Here is a 20,142-nt window from a genome sequence, read left to right as displayed (position 1 = left end):
TCCCCGCCAATCACCTGCCCCGCTCTCAGGGGGCGGGGCGCGGCTCGCAGCGTCGGTGGTAACCCGGACTGCAGTGAAGGAGAAGGCCAAGGGCGGAGAGCGGTGGGCTCCCTGGCTGGCGGCGGCGGCGGTACCTCGAGGGTCCCAGTCGGGTCTCGGTGACCGGAGGAGGAGGAGGGGGAGGACATCCCTCACATCAGCTGAGAAGAAGCGGGCCGTCCTTGGCTGCATCTGAAGGGCGGGGACGGGCACCAGACGGGGTTCCGGATCCGGGCGGTGAGGGGGTAGTCTGGATGGAGGGATTGCGGGGTGGGGGATGCTGTTGACGCCACACTGCCATTTGGGCCTAGCGGATCGGTCTGCTTCTTGATCCTCTGCGCTTGGGGCCCACTGGCCTGCCCACTGTCAGCCTTCTAAGGGCAGCTTCTAGTGGTCGCGCGAATTATTCCCTTCTCAAAGGTTTTATTTTGAACCAATTTTCAAGTATTTTTATTTTAACTGCCTCTCACTTAAATGAAAATGTGAGGATGGGTAAGCTCCAGAGCCCAGCCACCCTTCGGTGGCGATATTGTTCTACTCTCCGTATCTGCAGTTTAAATTCTTGGCCTCCGACCTGGAGCTGTCCAACCAGGCATTAAGAGCACTCTTTAAACATTTGGTTATCCTGCGTTTGGGAACACAGTGTGTGACAAAATGCAATCACAAAGATGTTCATAGCCGTTATTTAGAATAGCAACAACCGAAACTAAAAGGAAACTAGTAATAGCCTAAATGCCCAATCACAAATTGATAAATAAAATTATATAAATACTTGGCAAATTGTAAGTCATAGCCGAGGAGGCAAGAAGTACACTGTAAAAATTGAGTTTTAATATAGGTTTTCATTGAGTACAGTCTATGCATCCATTATCATTGAAATTTGAAAAGGTCATTGAGATGTAGATGGTTGCTGTATTAAGGTGCACAGGTTTTTTTTTTTCCTTTGAATCCTTTATGGATTAAAAATTATGACCCGCACCCACTCCCCTGCGAGGGAAAAAAGATCAGTAAGGCCTCTATACTCATACTTAATTACTTATAAATGCAGTAGATGGAGGGGAGACTTGTGTTTGCTGCTCACTGTTTATATCCATGCCAGCTTTCTTTTCGTTGAGGCATGATACTCTGCTGTCCATCTAAAGTTTCTCTGCAGCTTTCAAATGCAAGAGCCAATTGATGACCACTGTGGGGCTTTCAACCTGGAGCTGTCCCAGAGGGGTTGGCTCTAAATTAACATTTCATGCTACATGCAGAGTTACTTTTGTTCCTCTTGTGTGCTGACTTGCCCCGAAGCCAAGAGAGGTGGCGCGCTATTAGGAGGCGGGAAAGGGTGGTAATGAGGCAGGGGTTGCTCAGGTCAGATCATCAGTGATGGTCTCTGCTCTGAAGCATTCATTTAATTTGCTCACTTAAAATAATTATATTCCCCCATCCCATACATTCATGCTTTTCCCCCAGAAGTGAGGTAAATATTTAGATAATCAAAATCCCACACAAGACCTCAATAGCAAAAATACAGCTGAAAGAGGAGGGGGGTAATAGCTCAGTGTCAGAGTGCATGCTTAGCATGCACGAGGTCCTGGGTTCAATCCCTAGCACTGCCATTAAAAAAAATAGTAATAAATAAATTTTAAAAACGCAACTGAAACAATAGTTATTTCAATTAAAAATAACGTTTGTAGGGGGAGGGTAAAGCTCAAGTGGTAGAGCACATGGTTAGCAGGCATGAGGTCCTGGGTTCAATCCCCAGTACCTCCTTCAAGAATAAATAAACAAATAAACCTAATTACCTCCCCCTACCAAAAAAACTATAAAACAAAAAACAAAAACTAACCAAAAAAAAAAAAAGAAAAAAGTTTGTAAATGATATATTAACAGTATTCTATTTAGTAGTTACTAGTGTTCCTGTATTTGAATGAAGTGCTTCTCTTCAGTTTTTGTGTTCAAATATAGGTGCCCGTTGGAATTTATTTTCATCCACTTTTGTTTAAAGTAAGGAAGAAAAATGACTGCTGGTTCAGTGTGTGTCCCTCAAATCATCCCTCTGCGGGTGCCTCAGCCCGGAAAAGCCAACCATGAAATTGATAACAATACACTTTTGGAAATGAAATCAGGTAAGAATCAAATGTACTTGAAATCGTTTAAAACAACACTGCTGTCCCCTTTATGTTCATCTGGTTGTTGATTTTCCCCTTTGCAGGCTTTCTATAATCAGGATCTTGGGAAGTTTGAAACAATGATAGCTTTTGGGTGGTATTTATATAGATTAAAACAGTTCTCTGACCAACCTTCCATTCCCGGAGCTTCCCCAGACTTTCCCAGAATTTGCATTATTTTTCCAGGATAGTAAGTTTGACTTACCAACACAGGCTTTCCAGTCACACAGGCTGGAGAGTGAATCCTGGCTTTGACAGCTTCTCGTGACCTTCAGTACATCCCTCAGTCTTTCTGAGTCTCAGCTTCCTCACTGTAAGATAGTGATAACATTGTCTTCCATTTAGAGCCATTGTGAGGATTACATGAATTGATATGTGATAAGCAAAATAAATCTTAGTTATTTTTGCAGAAATAAAGCAGGGAATATATTTCTTACTAATGCCAGGAGTACACACACACACACACACACACACACACACACACACACACACAGACATGTATGTGTATATATAGTTAACATAAGGTGAAGAAAAAGTTTTTACAGATAGAATATATGAGCAAATACTTGTTTAAAACAGACTTCCAGCCTCCTGTTATGTATTTTAATAACTGATATGAACAAAAACTATTTCTCTGTATTTATGGTAGGACACATGTGCTTCCTAGACTGAGAGTTCCAACTAAGAATATATTACATTACACTGTGCCTCCATTTATCTTCAAAGCTAATATTATTAAAAAAAATCCTCAGACCAAAATACAAATTTTAATATATGTGCTCATAACCCTGAGAATGACAGGATATCCAAATTCTCTACTATTTAAAATGTCTAATAAATAGTAAGTTCTATAATTCAATGACAAAATAATAATAACCCAATAGAAAAATGGACAGAGGGTGTGAAAGGACATTTTATAGGAAAGGAAATATGAATGTCTCAGAAATGTATGAGAAGATGCTTCTGTTCACCTTTCGTCTGCTTGCTAAGCAGACCTTAACTCCTGTTTTATTTCCTCCGTTGCAATTAATCACCACTCAATAGATTGTATATAATTATTTGTTTACTGTTGTGTTTTTCCTAATATGGAAGCTCTATGAGAACAGAGACTTTGGTCACTGGTGTATCCTCAGTGTCTAGAAGAGTGTCTGGCACATAATAAGGTATTTGGTAAATATTTGTTGGATGAATGAGTGATTTGTACTCAAAATGTAAGAAATGTGGGTTAAAAGGTGTGGGGAAAAGGGAACTCTCCTACACTGTTGGTGGGAATGTAATTTGGTGCAACCACTGTGGAAAAAGTATGGAGATTTCTTAAAAAGCTAAAAATAGACTTTATGATCCAGCAATCCTACTGCTGGGCATGTCAGGAGGAAGCTAATTTGAAAAGATATGGGCACCCCAATGTTCATAGCAGCCCTGTTTACAATAGCCAAGACACAGAAGCAACCTAAATGTCCATCGATAGATGATTGGATAAAGAAGATGTGGTATATATGCACGATGGAATAATACTCAGCCATAAAAAAGAATAAAATAATGCTGTTTGCAGCAACAAAGACGGACCTAGAGATTATCACACTAAGTGAAGGAAGTCAGACAGACAAAGACAAATATCATATAACATCACTTATATGTAGAATCTAAAAAACTGGTACAAGTGAACTTATTTAGAAAACAGAAACAAACTCACAGACGTAGAAAATAAGTGTATGGTTACCAAAGGGGAAAGAGGAAGGGAGGGATAAATTAGGAGTCTGGGATTTGCAGATATAAACTACTATATATGAAATAGATAAACAACAACAAGGTCCTACTGTACAGCACAGGGAACTAGATTCAATATCTTGTAATAGCCTATAATGATAAAGAATATGGAAAAAGTATATATATGTGTAACTGAATCACTATGCTGTACACCAGAAACTACCACAATATTGTAAGTCAACTATACTTCAATTAAAAGAGAAAAGCAAACAACAAGAAGAAAGAAATGTGAATTAAAACTACACAATACTTTTTTTAAACCTAGGAAAATGTGAAAGAAATACTGGAAAAAAATAAAAGAAAAAATGATCACACATGTGGGTGAGTCTGTGGGTGAACAGGCACTTCCAAGCATTGCTGGTAGCAATGTGAATTGTTTCAACGTCCATGGAGGGAAGTTTGGCAACATTAACCAAAATTACAAATGCACATAGTTTTTGACTCAACAGTACTGGTTCTACATATTTTTCCGATATACTTATAGAAATAACTCTTTACAGGTTTATTCATTACAATGCCTAATAGCAAAGGAAAAAAAAAAAAAAGAAGACAAAGGCAAAGGCAAAGAGAACAGTTTAGGTGTTCATCTGTAGGCAGTGGCTATTTGCCAGTAATTCATCTCTCTAAAGAAAGAGTATGATGCAGCCATAACAAAGAATGGGGATGCTTTTAATGTACCAATCTAGGACAATATCCAAGACAGATTGCTAAATGAAGAGAGAAATATGCAGAGCAGGGTGTGGTGTACCACCATCTGTATAGAGGGAGGGGGAAATAGGAATGTGTACATACATGCGTGTATGGATGACGTAAATATGGATATAAAATGCTTTTGGAAGGATGGTCGATATTATTGGTAGCCTTTGGGCAGCTGACGTCAGGGGTGGGAGGGAGAATTTTAACTGTTATATCCTTTTTTGACCTTTTGAATCTTGGCTCACTTGAAGCTTATTCCCTTTACAGATTTTCCAAGTGCAGGAATCATTTACCACATCCAAATAAAATATGACAAGAACATTTCTTACATAGTGCTCAAAAAATGAAAAGTTAGCTTCTGCTTTCTGACTCGACATTGTAGTTTCGAAATTCACCTCTGCTTGATTTGTATCAACGCTCTGTTGGAGGAGTGAAATAGCATAGTGGTTCAAGTTTACAGGCTATGGCTCCAAATTCCCATAAGTCAGACCACAGCTCTGCTGTTACTTAACAAGTGTCTTAACTTCTCTGGGACTCAGTTTCCTCATCAATGAAGTGGGTATAAAATAGGACCTATCTCATAGGGTTGTACAGGTAAAATGAGCTAATTCATGAAAGGCACAGTGCCTGGCACAGAGAAAGAACTCAATTATTGTCATTGTTATTCATTTCTACCGTGTGTAAAAACTCCCATTCAATAACTGACCCACAGGCATTATTCAGGGACTTGCTACTTTGGTGCTAATTCAGTTATCCTGTTTTGGGTTTTTCAGACACCCCAGATGTCAACATATACTATACCCTGGATGGCAGCAAACCTGAATTCCTAAAGAAAATTGGTTATGGTGAAAATAATACATTTAAGTATACAAAGCCTATTACTCTGCCTGATGGGAAAATACAAGTCAAAGCTATTGCAGTCTCTAAGTAAGTTCAGAGCACAGTGATTAAAATCATTTAGATTTATTATGTTTTAATTTTATTTATTTCAGTGAGAATCGGTGCTGCATTAAAAGGGCACTAAAGAAAAGGTTATCTTAATTTAAGCATGTATCTGTAAGTTTTGTGTTTTGTTTGTCTGCTATTGAGTTATTCTGTAAAGCGTACAAATGAAGAGGGTACAGCTCAGTGAAGTGCTATGTACGTTAATACTGTTTTTAGTTTGAATCCCACACTGGGATTTTGGGAAGGAAGAGCCTTTTCAGGGTTTGGGGCCTCTGAAGAGATTAATCTGACTCTGAAGAAAATACTGTTTTTAGTTTATGGTCTTTTATCCCCCAAGATGTGGCCTGTAACCACCACGGTTCCCTATCTGATTTTCCATTGACTTTATTGGACTTCAAAGCTGCGGTCAATCCAGTGTGTTGGACATTAACTACTTCATTCTTTTCTTTGTCCTGTCTTTCCTAGTCAGTAACTTTTTTCCATTTTCAGATATAAAAACACCACTTAATTTGGTACCTTCACCCTGTGTTGTAGATTTAAAAAAAAAAAACAACTCAAAATGCTTTGCAAGTCTGTATCTGTGATAGAGAAATTATTTTGTGCAGCAAGAGAGGTTTGGCCACATTTCTGAAACACCTTTAAGCCCCATACCAACACCTGGCCCGCCCAGGTAATTTACAAAAGACTCTCCGGGCGCCCCCTGCTGGCCAAACTACCGCATGGCTTTTCGAAGGAGCTACGAATTCTACACCATAGGTTTAAATGCCAAATATTTAAAAAAATTTTTAAAGAATAAAATAAAACAAAACAAAATAACCCACTTACACATTAAATATTGGAATCTCTGGCTTTTTCCCATTTTCCAAACCATTTCTATCGAAACAATTCATTTCAATTATTAAAAATTAAGAAACTAATATTGGCACGTATCGACTTGGCCCTGACCCCATCCAGGTGAGCTCTGCTCACCTATGAGCTCTCTTGAACTCACTCCACAAGTGAAAACCACTTTCCTGGACCTACAGCCACATTCGTGGGAGCAGCCTGCTTCAAGTCTACCCACTAGGAACCACAGCAAGAGCTCAATGATACAGCAACCAGAGCATATATTCAACAAGACATTCTCGCTTATTTTTGACTTAGAAAAGTTTAGTAATTAGTCTCACTTTTAGTAAAGGCCTATTAATAGAAGACATTGTATCCAGAAGACCAAATTATTCCAGAAATCTGGAAGTATTTTTCCTTGTGTTTATGGTTAAATTTCTAGATATATTTTTCTAGCTCCCTAGTTTCCTTAAAATAAAATCGGTGCACTCAAAGAAAAAATTTACAAGCTAAATACTCTGGTGCCTAACGTTGTAAGGCAGGCTCCTTTATCAGCTGCAGGTGGTGATAAAATGAAGTGGTAATTAATGACTGTGCAGTTCGAAGGAGTTAATAAAGCTTCCACAGGAGTGTAAAACTAAGGATATTGTTTATACCTCTCACCATCTTGCTCTGTGCCCACTAAGTGTCTGCTCTGAAAAGCACTATTAGTATTTCAGATGTGCTCAGCTTAGGGAAATTATCTATACAAATTTTTTTTTGAGTTTTCAAGACAGAAGAATTAGTGCTTATATCCATTTGTGATAAAATAGTTCTTTGGGGAAATTATACTGCTTCATTCAAGTCTCCGTCTCTGGGTTTTTAAGGTCATTAGTTTCTTTACAAGAAGAAAAAAGACTTTAAATAAGACTGTTAACAATTAAAATTCATTGCGGGGAGGGTATAGCTCATTGCTAGAGTGCGTGCTGAGCATGCACAAGGTCCTTGGTTCCACCCTTAGTACCTCTATTTAAATAAATAAACCTAATTACCTCCCTCCCCACCATCAAACAAAAAAATTAAAGGTCATTAACATATTAAGAAGAAAAACTATGTTCATGAAGCTTTGAATGTATAGGAAAATGTAATCTAGAAAGTGAAAAAAATTAGCATCTAAGATGACTCTACACTATTTGACACTGTAAAAATGCAGAGACAGGACTAGGGAAGGGCGATGACCAGAGCCAACAAGGTGGGGCTGACACTGGCCAGGAGCGAGTAGTGGGCAAGGCGACCTCAGGCACAGAGCCAGCAGTCTCCCTCTCCCCGGAGCCAGGCTGCCGGGGACGCTCTGAATGTCTTTGGCCAGGATCAGGTTGAGGGGCAGCCCCAGTCCCTTTCGGTCCCAGCTCAGTGTGGAAAAGGCCCTGACATCCTTCAGTGTGCTTTCTCTTTTGTAGATTCCCCATTTAGTTTGCTTCTGATGGCTAAGTCATTTGTAAACAAAACAAACAAGCAAACAGCAACAACAACAAAATTCCAAACTTGAGCACCATGGCCTCTGGTGATATGATGCTTTTCTTTCCCCTTCTTGATAATTCTCGTAACTTCCAAAATTTAACAGTGGACATGACTTTTGTCATAAATAAACATAATAAATGAATCTCCAAAGTTATCATGTCATCAGTGCTTCTCAGCCTTGGCTGCTGAATCAGTGAGCTGTTGCTTCATAACAAACTACTCGGAAACTTAGCATCTTAAAAGGACAGTCATTTTATTTACTCATCGTTCTGAGGAGCAGCATTTTGATGTGCTTTCACGGGGGTAGTTCTGCTGCTGGTCTTGCCTGAGGTCAGGTTTGGGGGTGGCTGCGGTCATTTTTTGGCTCCCCTTGAGCTGGAATGTCTAAGAAACCCTGACTCATGTTCCTGGTGGTCGGTGCCGGCTGTTGGCTGAGCCTGTTAGCTTCAGCAGGCTAGCCTGAGTTTTTTTGTTTATTGGTTTTTTTTTACATGGTTTGTCAGTTCCAAAAGCACTAAGGTCAAACCCTGACACTCAGATGCTTTTCTAGTCTCTGCTTGTTGCATTTGTTTAATTGGCTGAAGCAAGCCATATGGCAACACCCAAGGTCAGCGTAGGAGGGGGTTCCACACGGGCACAGGGGCGTGGATGCAGGGAGACCTGACGCGTCTGGGACCGCTCTTGTAACAGGCTACCGCAGATGCACGTTGGAATCACCCAGGGAGCTGTGCACACTCCCTGTGCCCGAGCCACACCCCAGACCAACTAAATAACCATCTCATGGCGTGGGTCCCAGGGATCAGTATGTTTAAAGCCTCCAGGTGATTCCAATATCCAGCCGAGGATAAGGCAGTTGACATAAATGAATGGGGAAAAAAAAGTTTCCATTTAGAGAAACTTGACCACAACATTTTGGAAATATATTTTTATTAAAGTGTGATATTCTTGAATGAAAGGAAATGAGCGTTGTCATATATGTGCTTTCATGTGCCAATGTGCACGTCTGTGACTTTCACATCAGGGAATGTCTGTAAAGCACACAGGTGGACAGGAGGGGCTGGGGACTCGGGAACACCTCAGCAAAGGGAGGCTGCTGCTGAGTTTTGATGGTCTAGTCCAGGGTCTGCAGACTTTCTGACATCTGCCTTGATTCTTTTTTAATTGTTTTGTTTTGGGGGGGAGGTAATTAGGTTCATTTATTTATTTCTTTTTAGAGGAGATTCTGGGGATCGAACCCAGGACCTTGTGCATGCTAGACATGTACTCTACCACTTGAGCCATACCCTCCCCTCCAATTGCCTTGATTCTTTAAAGTCATCCCTTGTGGTCAAGGACTACCTGTCTCCAGTATCACCATCCTGTAGTGTTTTGGCAGTGAACTTGCCTTGTTCTCCCTTCTTTGTCAGTGTCCTTACATGGTGACAAGATGAGTCAAACTGGCCTGAGGTAAAAGCTGGCTTCAACTGAAGGTGGGTGGCTGGGGGAGTCAGAGTCCCCTGAGAACAATCATTTTTCTTCAGTAGAACCAAGAAGGGCTTCCCGCTTTCACAGCAACGATGAATAAAGTACACTTACGGCCAGGTTTCCAGGGCTTCTCTCGGGCACCCACCTGTAGCCCATCAGTGTGTATAATGTGCCCTAGACCCCCGTGTTCGTGTGGAGGGCAGATCCAGATGCCGTCTGCACAGGCAGCGCGGCTCGGAGACCGGTGGCTTGGAGTGGGGTTGAGAGGACAGAAGTCACTGACCTGCAGATGTAGATTTAGTCCCAGTTCTGTTGCTTCCCCTCTGGGTGACCTTGAATGAGTTGTGTGGCCTTTGGATTCTCAGTTTTTTCATTTGTTAAATGAGGTTAGTGGAACGTGCTTGACAGCCGTCGTGAAGGTGAGACGTCATACGCTTGGCATCGCACACGTGGTAGCTGCCATTGTTGTTGCTTGCTCTTTTTCAAATTCTTAGCGAAGGGCTAACAGATTGCTGTGTATGACCGAACTCAAAAGGCCTCTGTTGCGTTTAAAAAGTGTATGCTCGGGTCATAAGTACCTTCCACGCAACCCTTTCATGTTCCTAAACCAGAGGTTCTCAATTGAGCGTAATTTTGCCCCAAAAGGGACACTGAGTAATGTCTGGAAACACTTTTGGTTGTCACCCTGAAAACGAGATTGTGCTAGTGGCATTTGGTGGGTGCCAGCCAAAGATGCTGCCAAACAGCCTACAAGGCGCAGGACAGCCCACAGCAGGGATTATCTAGCCTTAGATGTCAATAGTCTCCAGCTGGCTGAGAAAACCTGGCCCGGACAAGGTGCAGAATTCTTGCAGATCCAGCTTCTCCACTCCCTCGCCTTCAAGTACTTGTGGCGTATTATTGACAGCACAGTAATCTTTGTAAGGATAGAGCTGTAAGAAATTTTTTATGTCCAGTATGCCTTATATTGGTATTCCTAAAGATGCATGTTTATGGCCTCTGATTCCAGTCCTAGCAAAAATGTGTGTGTGTTCCAATGAGGTTTGGGCTTTGAGTAGAATCTAGTTCCAACCCCAAACCCCAGCCTTTTTTGGATTGCAGTCGGAAAATCCTTCCACCCCACAGGCAGTCTGAGCTAGCATCTGGGCTCCTCTGGGGGCGGGGACAAAGTCCATGGGTGACAACCCTTGTTGAGTCCCCAAGGAAAGGGCCAGCTATGGTGGGGAGACAGCCTGGACCTTAAACGGGATAGAGCAAGTGGGTGGGAAGGAGGCTTCTGCCCGGCATAACGGGGCCTGGACACGCACATTCTGGAGGCATGGCCACCAGTCAGGATCTGAATGATGCCTGGATGGAGATATTTGTGACGTCCAGGAGAAAAAAACATTCTGAGAAATACACAACTGATGTAAATGGCCACCATCTATCAGTGAGCGGCAGTATTTAAGAAATAGCGTGTTCAGTGGACACCTGCGTGTTCACTAGTCAAACTCTGGGGAAGTCGGTGCTAAGTCGAGGTCACAAGAAGTGTGGCAGCTTCTGCTCTGGTCTCTTGGAACGTACACACTGTGGGAAGCCAGCCGCTGTGTAGGAAGTCTGCCCTCCCCGCGACGTCCATACTGGGAGGAAGCCCAAGTTCACCACGTGGAGAGGGAGACAGACAGACAGACTGAGAGACAGACTGAGAGATGCCTGCAGCTATTCATGTTACCCCAGCGCAGGCTCGGCACAGGTGGAAAGAAACCACTTAGGCCATCGGCTCAGCTGATCTCTTAGTTGACTCCAGCCTCAGCCGACATCTGACTGCAAACACGCGAGGGGCCGACGGGAGCACAGATGGCAGAGCCACAGACTTGGGTTTAGAGAGACAGCACGCTTTGGAGTGTCGGTGTCGTAGCAGTAGAAAGCCGGAATGAGAATAAGGCCAGGAGGGGCTGCGGAAGTTGTGTTTTGGTTTCTCCGACTTAAAACACAGTAGGTTTAGCAGTCAGACTAAGAGACTTTTAGCAGAGTTGTCTTAATTGCTAGGCACCTTTTCTTTGAATCCTTGTGTCTCATACAGACTTTTTCTGTTTTGAACGATTTTCAGAGACTGCAGACAGAGCGCTGTGGTCACAAAGGTCTTTCAAGTGGACTATGTACCACCAGACGCAGTCGCTTCAGAAGACAGCGTTGAAAATGCTCTCAAAGAGGCTTCGAAGCAGGCGAGTAATGAGACTGTAACTCACCCGGATCGTCGCCACATTCTTGGTCCCTCTTCTCAGTGGTCACATCTTCCCCTTCGTTTACACCATAATCGTTCTGTGCATAGTCGGGTCCTTGTAGTTTCAGTCAGTATCAACCACTGCCAAGTCTCTTCGCTGATTCCCACGCTTTGGTCAGTGCCCCCTCGCCCTGCCCATTAGACGTTCCCAGCAAGCATCCGTGTCCACACTCCTGTGTCCTCAGTGACTCCCCTCGGCCACCAAAGAGCCTGGCATCCCAAGTGGTCAGTTCTGGCCTCAGGCATCCCCTCCTGCTTTGTGACTCCCCTGTTTGTATTCTGTGCGCAGTGTGTGCTCTCACTGCTCCCCCGGGCCCAGGCCTTCTCCTCTTACAAAAGGCTTTGGTTATGTGAATGCTTTCTCCATGTGTAAGCTCCAAGGTGGCAGAGAGTGTGTCTGGCTCACTCAGTGTCTTGCACGGGGGCAGGTAGCAGAGGGCGGTGGGTGTATGTTTGTTGAATAGAAACATCAGACCAGTGGAAGCCCTCAGTGGCATAGCCTTCATCCCCAAATAGCTGCAGAGCCTCACCTCTTTGGAGAATGAACTAGACCTATCTAGAAAGGACGCTAGAAACTCTAGTCCTTGGGTTCTGGGCATCAGTGAGACAGGTCTCAGGGCCAGAGGGCAGGCCAGCCCATGGTAAGTCAGCCAACCAAAATGTCTCAGTCTGGAGGTCTTGTAGGGGGTGACAGGAAATTTTGGGGGGAGTCCCTTCAGCCCAGTGGTGGACTGGAGGCCAGAGAGGAGGCTGTGGGAGCAAAGCAGTGGGTGCAGGAGTCGTGTGGGCCACGTGTGATCAGGGCAGGGACAGCCAGCAGGGGCTGAGCCCGCATGCATCAGCAGGTGCTCAGGCTTGAATCAAGCATAAGGGCCTGAGTCCAAGGAGAAGAAAGTCCAGAGTTTATGTTTCAGGACCATGGGTGGGCAGGTAGTGGACACGGGTCCCATCTTGGCCTGACCCTGCCCTGTCTTTGCCCCCTGGGTTGGGTGGCCCCCGCCGTGACTGACTCCCATGATCGCCACATCCTGCCTGCATGGGCTGCTCCTGCCTCTGGCCTTGGCCACTTGACCTGGTGGGGCCTCCCAGGCACACATGCTGCCAACCAGGCGGCCCAGGTTCAAAGCTGTGTGCTTCCAGAGAAAGGTGAGAACAGAGGTCACTTTGTGAAAACGACTGTAAACACTTTGAAGTCGGAAGCACAGGCTACGTCACTGTCTCTACCAAGTAACTTTTATGTTTCGTATCTACATGGACAGAATCAAGTGGTGGATGTGTAACCTCTTCATTCGCAGGAACTGAAGAATGGATTTGTTGAACCAAAACTGAGGAAGAAATATAAGAATGCCGAAAACAAACTGGATTGGAATGTTAACCTTAGAAAGTTTCCAGGTACGACACGACTGGGCTGAGATAAGGTTTCATATTCTAAGCCCCCAACCAGGTCACTTTTTACCTGCGGAAGGGTTGGGTTAGAAACACTGGAACTGGAAAGTAAGCTGTAATTGGCGTTTCAGTGCTGTCCTAGATAACAGCTGAAGACCGTGGGGGATATTCAAGCATCTAGCCAAGTCAGAGTTATCGACTCACTGCAGTGCAGGAGACCGCACAGCACAGGAGCCAGGGGGCATCTCATTAAACAGAGGCACAGAAAACAGTTACACACAGGGTTTGGGGAAAGGTGGTGTTTAGGTGAAACTGAAATGAAAGCAGAGTTTTGACAGGCTCAAGCGAAGCAGGGCTCGATGGGACGTGGTCACCATGAGGTGTGGACTGTGAAGGGGACCTGGGCTCTGTTACCTTGGAAATGACAGAGATGGGTGTGGAGCGCTGTGCTCAGACCCCGTTCTCGGAAGCTCTGCACCACCATTGGAAGTTGAAGCTCTTTTCCATGTCAGGGCGACTCGGGTCCTCTAGGCAAGAGTTAGAAGCTTCATTCTGACGTGATTTCAGACAGCAAAGTTTCTGATAATCTGATTTTAGAGAACAAGGTTTCTTGGCAAGTAAAAAACAGCAGTCACTCAGAGTGGGGGCTGTTCTGAGGTGTTACAGCTGCAGGGTGACCGTGGGAGAACGCACGTTTCCCGCTAACCTTGCAGCGGGATTTATCTGTCTCCCCAGCCTGGTTTGGGATGTTGTGGACTGTTGCAGAGCAGTTTTTTAATTTTCTCAGTGTGGGAAAATTCTTTTCTATCTCAATGTTAATTCAGCTGAGTGGGAGCTTCTTTAGATAATTACTACTTTAGGGAAAGCATGTGACGACAGTGGTCCCTTATTAAAAGGTTTCCAGCTATGAAGACATATTTGCATGAAGACGCATATAATTACGGATATTCACGGAACAATGTTTTTGATGTAATTTTAGACGTGGGTGAAAGATCTGACCCCAAAACTTTGAGAGATCTTCGCTTCTCAGAGAGCCCACGGGAAACCCCAGCCTTCCGCGAAGAATCAGCCTCTAGACCACCCACCCACCAGGCCCAGGTAACTTCTAAGGAAAATCTTTAGGGCACTGAACACCTGCTGTGTTGGTAATGCTTCCCATGAAATGCTTACTTCAGGGCACTGTCCCCTGCCTTTTCACCACACGCCAGCACTGTTGCAGAGCTGGAATTACCTGCTTGGACAAGAAAGGGTCCTGTACTGATGGAGCTAAAATTTATTGGGGGTGGGGGCAGGCAGATAGTAAACATGTGAATAATCAAATAAAAAATTAACAGTAGCAATGAATTCTGAACGTGATAGAACTGGGTAATGGGAGAGAACGGTGATTCTCAAAGCCGGGCCCCCGGACCGCTAGCCTCAGCACCACGAAGGGGCTCATTAGAAGTGCAGATCCTCAGACCCCACCCCCGGCCTCCCGAATCGGGGACTCTGGGGTGGGCCCCGTAATCTGTTTTAATTAGCCCCGCTTCTGATGTGCACTCACGTTTGAGAACCCCTGGGACAGAGAATGACCACAGAAGGACAGGATTCTGATTCAGGGGGTAAAAGAGGGCTCCCTCGAAGAGGTGATGTTCTAACAGAACCTTCAAGGTGAACAGGAGCCCCCCCCCCCGCGGTCTCGGCAGCAGTAACAGCAAGTACAGTGAAGCGAGGGGTCGCACAGAGGCTGGTGTGATGGAGCCTGGTGAGCGAGGTGGGAGGTGAGGTGGGCGAGGCAGCCGGGGCCGGGGCTCCGAGAGCTGGGGTTCTCCAGCGTGACCGCACACGAGAACCACCCGACAGCCTTCCAGCCAACACTGTGAACCCAGCCTCAGAAATTCTGATTGAGGTGGTCTGGTGTCAGGTTTGGGCATGCTTGTATTTTAATTAATTGATTAATTAAATCAAAGTATAGTCAGTTACAGTGTGTCAGTTTCTGGTGTACAGCACAGTGTCCCAGTCCTGCATATATGTATACATACATTCGTTTTCATATTCTTTTTCATTAAAGGTTTTTACAGGATATTGAATATAGTTCCCTGTGCTATACAGAAGAAATTTGGTTTTTCATCTATTTTTATATATACTGGTTAACCTTTGCAAATCTCAAACTCACAAATGTATCCCTTCCCACCCCCTTTCCCCCGGTATTTTATCTTTTAATTCACCGAATAAATGATGCTAACTGGCAGGTGTGGTTGGGAATCACAGACACTGGGGTGAGTCTCAGTGTAAGGAGGTGAGTTTTCTTCTGATTGTAAAGGAAGCCCATGTGGAGGGTAAGGCGTGATCTTATTTACGCTTGAAAGTTTTGTCTTTGGCCACAGTACAGAGATTCGGCTGTAGAGGAATAAGAGGAGTATCACTGATGAGGCTTTTGCTCCAGGTGAGAGATGAGGGTAGCTTGTATCAAGGTTGTAGACGTGGTGAGGATAGGAGGCGGTGGGAATCCAGATATGTTTTGGAGGTAGGGCTGACAGATTTGGCTGAGGGTGCAGATGGATGGGATGTAGGAAAGGAAGGGGCCAAGGATGACTCTCAGGGTTCTGGCCTGAGCATCTGGAGATGATGGTACCATTTATTGGGGTGAGGAAAACCAGGGCGGAGCAGGAGCTCAGGGCCTCATTAGACATCCAGGTAGAGGTGCAGACGACTGGACATGCAAGTTCCAACTCAGGGGAGAGGTCAGGGCTGGAGATACATATTTAGAAATATTTAATATATAGATGGTATTTAAAGCTTGGATCTAAATATGGCTTTCCAAGTGTGTACAGAAAATGAAGAAAAGGAGGCACAAGACAAAATTCTTGACTTAGAGGTTGAGCAGAGGAGGAAGAACTTAAGAAGTAAGAAGAAAGCTAAAAAAAAAAAAAGTGGTGCCATCAAAGCCAAGAGAAGACAGGGTTTCAAGGAGAAGGCAGTGGGTATCTATGCACACGTGGCTGAGAATTCAAACTGGACAAAATTGGGGACTAGCCCATTGGATCTGACAAGATGGAGGTGACTTACGACCTCAGTGAAAGCCACATCAATCCATTCTTACTGTATGACACAAGAAAGATGCCCTTACGCCAGGTGTCTGCTACAACTATGATAGCACTTGGGTCTTCCAGTGTTTATAGAATCCCATTCAGACTTTTGGCATCGAAGGGCCCTTGTTCTCTTCCTCCAGTTCTGAGCCCCAAGTAGACAGTTCCTGGAGTCACACTTTCTATCCAGCCACAACTGCTTCTTGTGTACCTGTCACTCCAAGGCTGTTCACACTTAGCACCAAGTATAAGGGAGGTCAGAAGCAGTGTTCCCAAATCTGGCTGCACGTCGCAGTCATCTGGGGGGAACTTTAAATATATATATGGAGAGAGAGAGAGAGACGGAGAGGGAGAGGGAGAGGGAGAGAGACTACCTGCTACCCGCTCTTGCAGTCCTAGGTGGTCTGCTTCTGTAAGCCTGAGATGGGGTCCTTGGATGACCGATGGTCAGTCCAGTCTGAGAATCACTGGCCTCGAAGACCAGCTCTCCTTATCCCAAGGTCAGATCCTCTCCTTCATTTCCAGTCTCCCACGCTGTGGTATGATTCAGCCTGCTCTCCTGGGTTCTCCATCTGCCCGCCCACTGTGTTTTCTGGAGGACCACAAAGTCCAGGCCCGAGGCCCATAGACCTAGTAAAGCCTGCTTGCAAACCCCGGTAAACAGAAGGACAACCTCCCCTACAACAGAAGCCTGTCCTTCCCAGTCTTCCGGGGGGAATGACTGCCTGGCTTCCGAATGGGCTAACAAGCAAGCACGACTCCTGTGAGCAGCGCTTGCCAGGGCAGCCCCACATGAGATTAAAAACATCATTTTGAAGAATGGACGGTGTATTCCTTTGTGCACGAGTACTTAGATTTCCTCGCCCACCTAGTAATTTAAGAGTTGTTTCTAAGGAAAAAGTAGAGAGGGAGGGTATATCTCAGAGTAGAATGTGTGCTTAGCGTGCACAGAGTCCTGGGTTTTATCCCCAGTACCTTTGTTAAAATAAATAAATAAACCTAATTACCCCCACCAAAACAAAAACAAAAACAAATTTAAAGAAAAGGTAGAGTAAAACAATACGTAAAGATTCCAGGACTCAAAACAACAAGTTTCTTCTATAGAGCACAGGCAACTATATTCAATATCTTGTAGTAACCTGGAATGAGAAAGAATATGAAAACGAATATATGTGTGTACATGTGTGACTGAAGCATTGTGCTGTACACCAGAAACTGACACGACGTTGTAAACTGACTATACTGCAATTTAAAAAAATTCTAGATCTAATAAGTGAGTTTACTAAGTTGTAGAGTAGAAAATTAACATAAAACCTAATGTATGTCTGTAGACTAGAAATTAGCAAATGGAAATTTAAATAAATAAAGTAGCACATATATAGGATGAATGTATAAAATACTAAGCAATAATTTTGAAATATGAAAGGTCTGAATACTGGATGCTACAAAATCTGTCTGAGAGAAATTTTTAAAAGATATACATAAAATATCCCACATCTGTGGTTTGGAAGACTCAAAAAACAATTCCAAGATTCAGAGTCCCCCAAAACTAGGACCATGGGGGCAAATTTGGGGAATTTATTTAGAGTTCAGAGGACCAAGGAGGCCAGAAAAGGGCCACAGAACTTTTATCTTCCGCTCTTTTTCTCCATATCGGGGAGAGATTCTTCTCAGCATTCCAGCTCAGTCCTACCTGAAACGTACTGTTTCGGCAAACCTCAGCGTTAACGATGCTGGTGGTTCTTACAGCGGGTCAACAACCACCTGGGAAACAAGGTCCCTGAGCTGAGCCTCTGTCCTGGGGGCCCCATCAGGGGCGAGGCAGCAGAGTGAAGGCATGATACAGCCTGGTGGGGAGATAACTGACAGCTGACACCTAGCTGCAGTGTCAGGGCAGAGTTGTGGGTTCTCTAGGCCACGCGGGCATGAATGCCCAGCCAGTGAAACCGGCCCTCTCTGCTCAGCTCCAGCCAGCCGTTGATGAGAAGGTCTGCAGGGTCAGCGTTGCCACCTCTGATGAATTCGCAGGAGAAGCCACACACCTGCACACCTTTGTGTGTTATATCTGAATTAACATTTTTAACAATCAGATTAAATGTTGATGCACTGGGGGGACCAATACGCATGGGCCAAATGAAACTCAGGTAACAGCAGGCCAGGTTTGGCCAACAGACCACCATCTTGTGACTTTGTCTGGTCTTGGCCATGACGAGTCTGACCCAGAAGCAACTTCAGCCCCCTGACTGCTCCCCACCGGCTGCAGCGTGAAGTCTGGAGACCAAAGCTCAGCCCACGCAGGTGGGTGGACACAGAGTCTGCGATGGCCAGAGAGGTCTGAGGACGGAGATGGTACGCGCGCTGTGGACGTGACCCCACACGAGGGACTCGGGCTTTCTGAGACTCAGCTCAAAAATGGGGATTATATACGCCTCCTGGTGTGACGCAGCGAAAAGGACATGGTGTTTCTCTGGTGTTTGTGCCAGAACGCGTGGCTGCACGCAACCACGGGGAAACGTCAGACAAAACCAGATTGAGGGAGATGCTGTAGATTGCCCTGTTACTCTTCAAAAATGTTACGATCATGAAAGATAAAGGCCGACTGAGGAACAGGGTCCTACCGTACAGCACAGGGAAATAGATTCAGCATCTCGTAATAACCTAGAATGGAAAAGAATCTGAAACAATACCCGTATAATGTATATGCACTACTGAAACATCATGGTATACACCAGAAACTGATACAACATTGTAACCTATCATTCAATATAAAAAAATCAGAGGGTGGAAAAAAAACAATTGAATGATTTACTAGCAAAAAAAAATATATATATATAACTAAATCACTTTGCTGTAGCCCTGAAACATTGTAAATCCAATATACTTCAGTTAAAAGAAAAAAAAAAAAAAGAAAAAAGGCAGACTGAGGATCTATTCCAAATTACAGGAGACAGAAGAGACGGGACCACTAAATGCAAAGTGTGAGTCTGGGCTGGATCCCGGCCCGGGAGGAAAACACAGCTGTGAAAGGACGTCGTGGGCACGGCTGCCAGAATTAGAACGGAGACCTGTGGATGAGGTGGCCGTGTTGCCTCACTGCTGACTTTCCTGGCTGTGATATTTGCACTGCTGTGTAGGAGGACGTCCCTGGTCTCGGGAGACACGCTTAGAAGCAGAGGGACGTCACAACTGCAGCTGGTTCTCGGGCCTCAGAGAGGGAATGAAAGCACTTGGGCGGGGAGGTGGGGGTGTAGCTCAGTGGCACAGCGTGTGCTTAGCATGCACAAGGTCCTGGGTTCAATCCCCAGCACCTCCATTAAAAAAAAACTTAAATTACTGTTCATTGTCAGATATATCTATTTCATTAAAAATAAGAATTTACAAGAAAAGAGACCTGGAAGTACCATCAGACAGACCACGTTTTAGAATTTAGAAACCTAGGTGAGCATCCATTTTCCTCAAAGATTAAATCCCCAGAAAATGGGCTCACTCAGAACAATCGTCTGCTGTTGTCCAGAAACACTGAACTCACTTTGATGGATTTTTATCTGAGGCGCTGTGTGCCAGGCACTGTGCTGGGTACAGGGAGGGGGACAAAGATATATGTTATGTGGTCCCTGGCCTCAAGGAGCTGGGCCAAGGTCCCTACAGAGTACTGAGACAAGTGGCCTCCGGGTCCCAGCACAGCTGCGTTGAGTCCCACGGGAACCGGGGGGAGGTTACAGTCACATTCACTTGCCCCGGGGAGAAGGGCTTCCCAGGGCAGTGTCACCTGAGCTGGGCCTGGGAGAGTCAGGGTCAGGAAAAGTCTGTCAAGTGGATAGAGGACAAAGGGGACTCCTAGCGGGGGAAACCCATTTGGGAAGACACAGTGCAGGGCAGTGACGGCCTGCCCTGGCCCGCAGGTGGGTGGATGTGGTCTAGAGGTCGAAGCGGCAGGAGAACAGAACAGAAAGGAAGGTTGGAGAAGGAACACGCAGGGGAGAAGCCGACACTTAGGGAGGGTCTGACAGTGGTGAAACGTAGCCGTTGTCTC

General features: G+C 44.9%; 1 protein-coding gene across 4 annotated transcripts in view; it reads left to right on the top strand.

The window, feature by feature from the left end:
* Positions 1-46: 46 nt before the first annotated feature.
* Positions 47-20,142, top strand: part of DZANK1 (double zinc ribbon and ankyrin repeat domains 1) — a 69,645-nt gene continuing 49,549 nt past the window's right edge. For 2 of the 4 annotated variants that reach the window (XM_031434299.2, XM_031434297.2), the window contains exons 1-6: positions 47-276; positions 1,974-2,153; positions 5,432-5,585; positions 11,482-11,596; positions 12,951-13,047; positions 14,021-14,139. In XM_031434299.2, the coding sequence (XP_031290159.2) occupies positions 2,045-2,153; positions 5,432-5,585; positions 11,482-11,596; positions 12,951-13,047; positions 14,021-14,139 (594 nt within the window). In that variant the 5' untranslated portion in view covers positions 47-276; positions 1,974-2,044. The remainder of the gene's footprint in view (positions 277-1,973; positions 2,154-5,431; positions 5,586-11,481; positions 11,597-12,950; positions 13,048-14,020; positions 14,140-20,142) is intronic. The other 2 variants (XM_031434298.2, XM_031434300.2) reach the window with 2 other exon arrangements.

Source organism: Camelus dromedarius, chromosome 18, assembly GCF_036321535.1.
Source record: "Camelus dromedarius isolate mCamDro1 chromosome 18, mCamDro1.pat, whole genome shotgun sequence".
Taxonomy (NCBI): domain Eukaryota; kingdom Metazoa; phylum Chordata; class Mammalia; order Artiodactyla; family Camelidae; genus Camelus; species Camelus dromedarius.
Note: the sequence above shows the minus strand (reverse complement) of the source record. Positions and strands in the feature narration are given on the sequence as shown.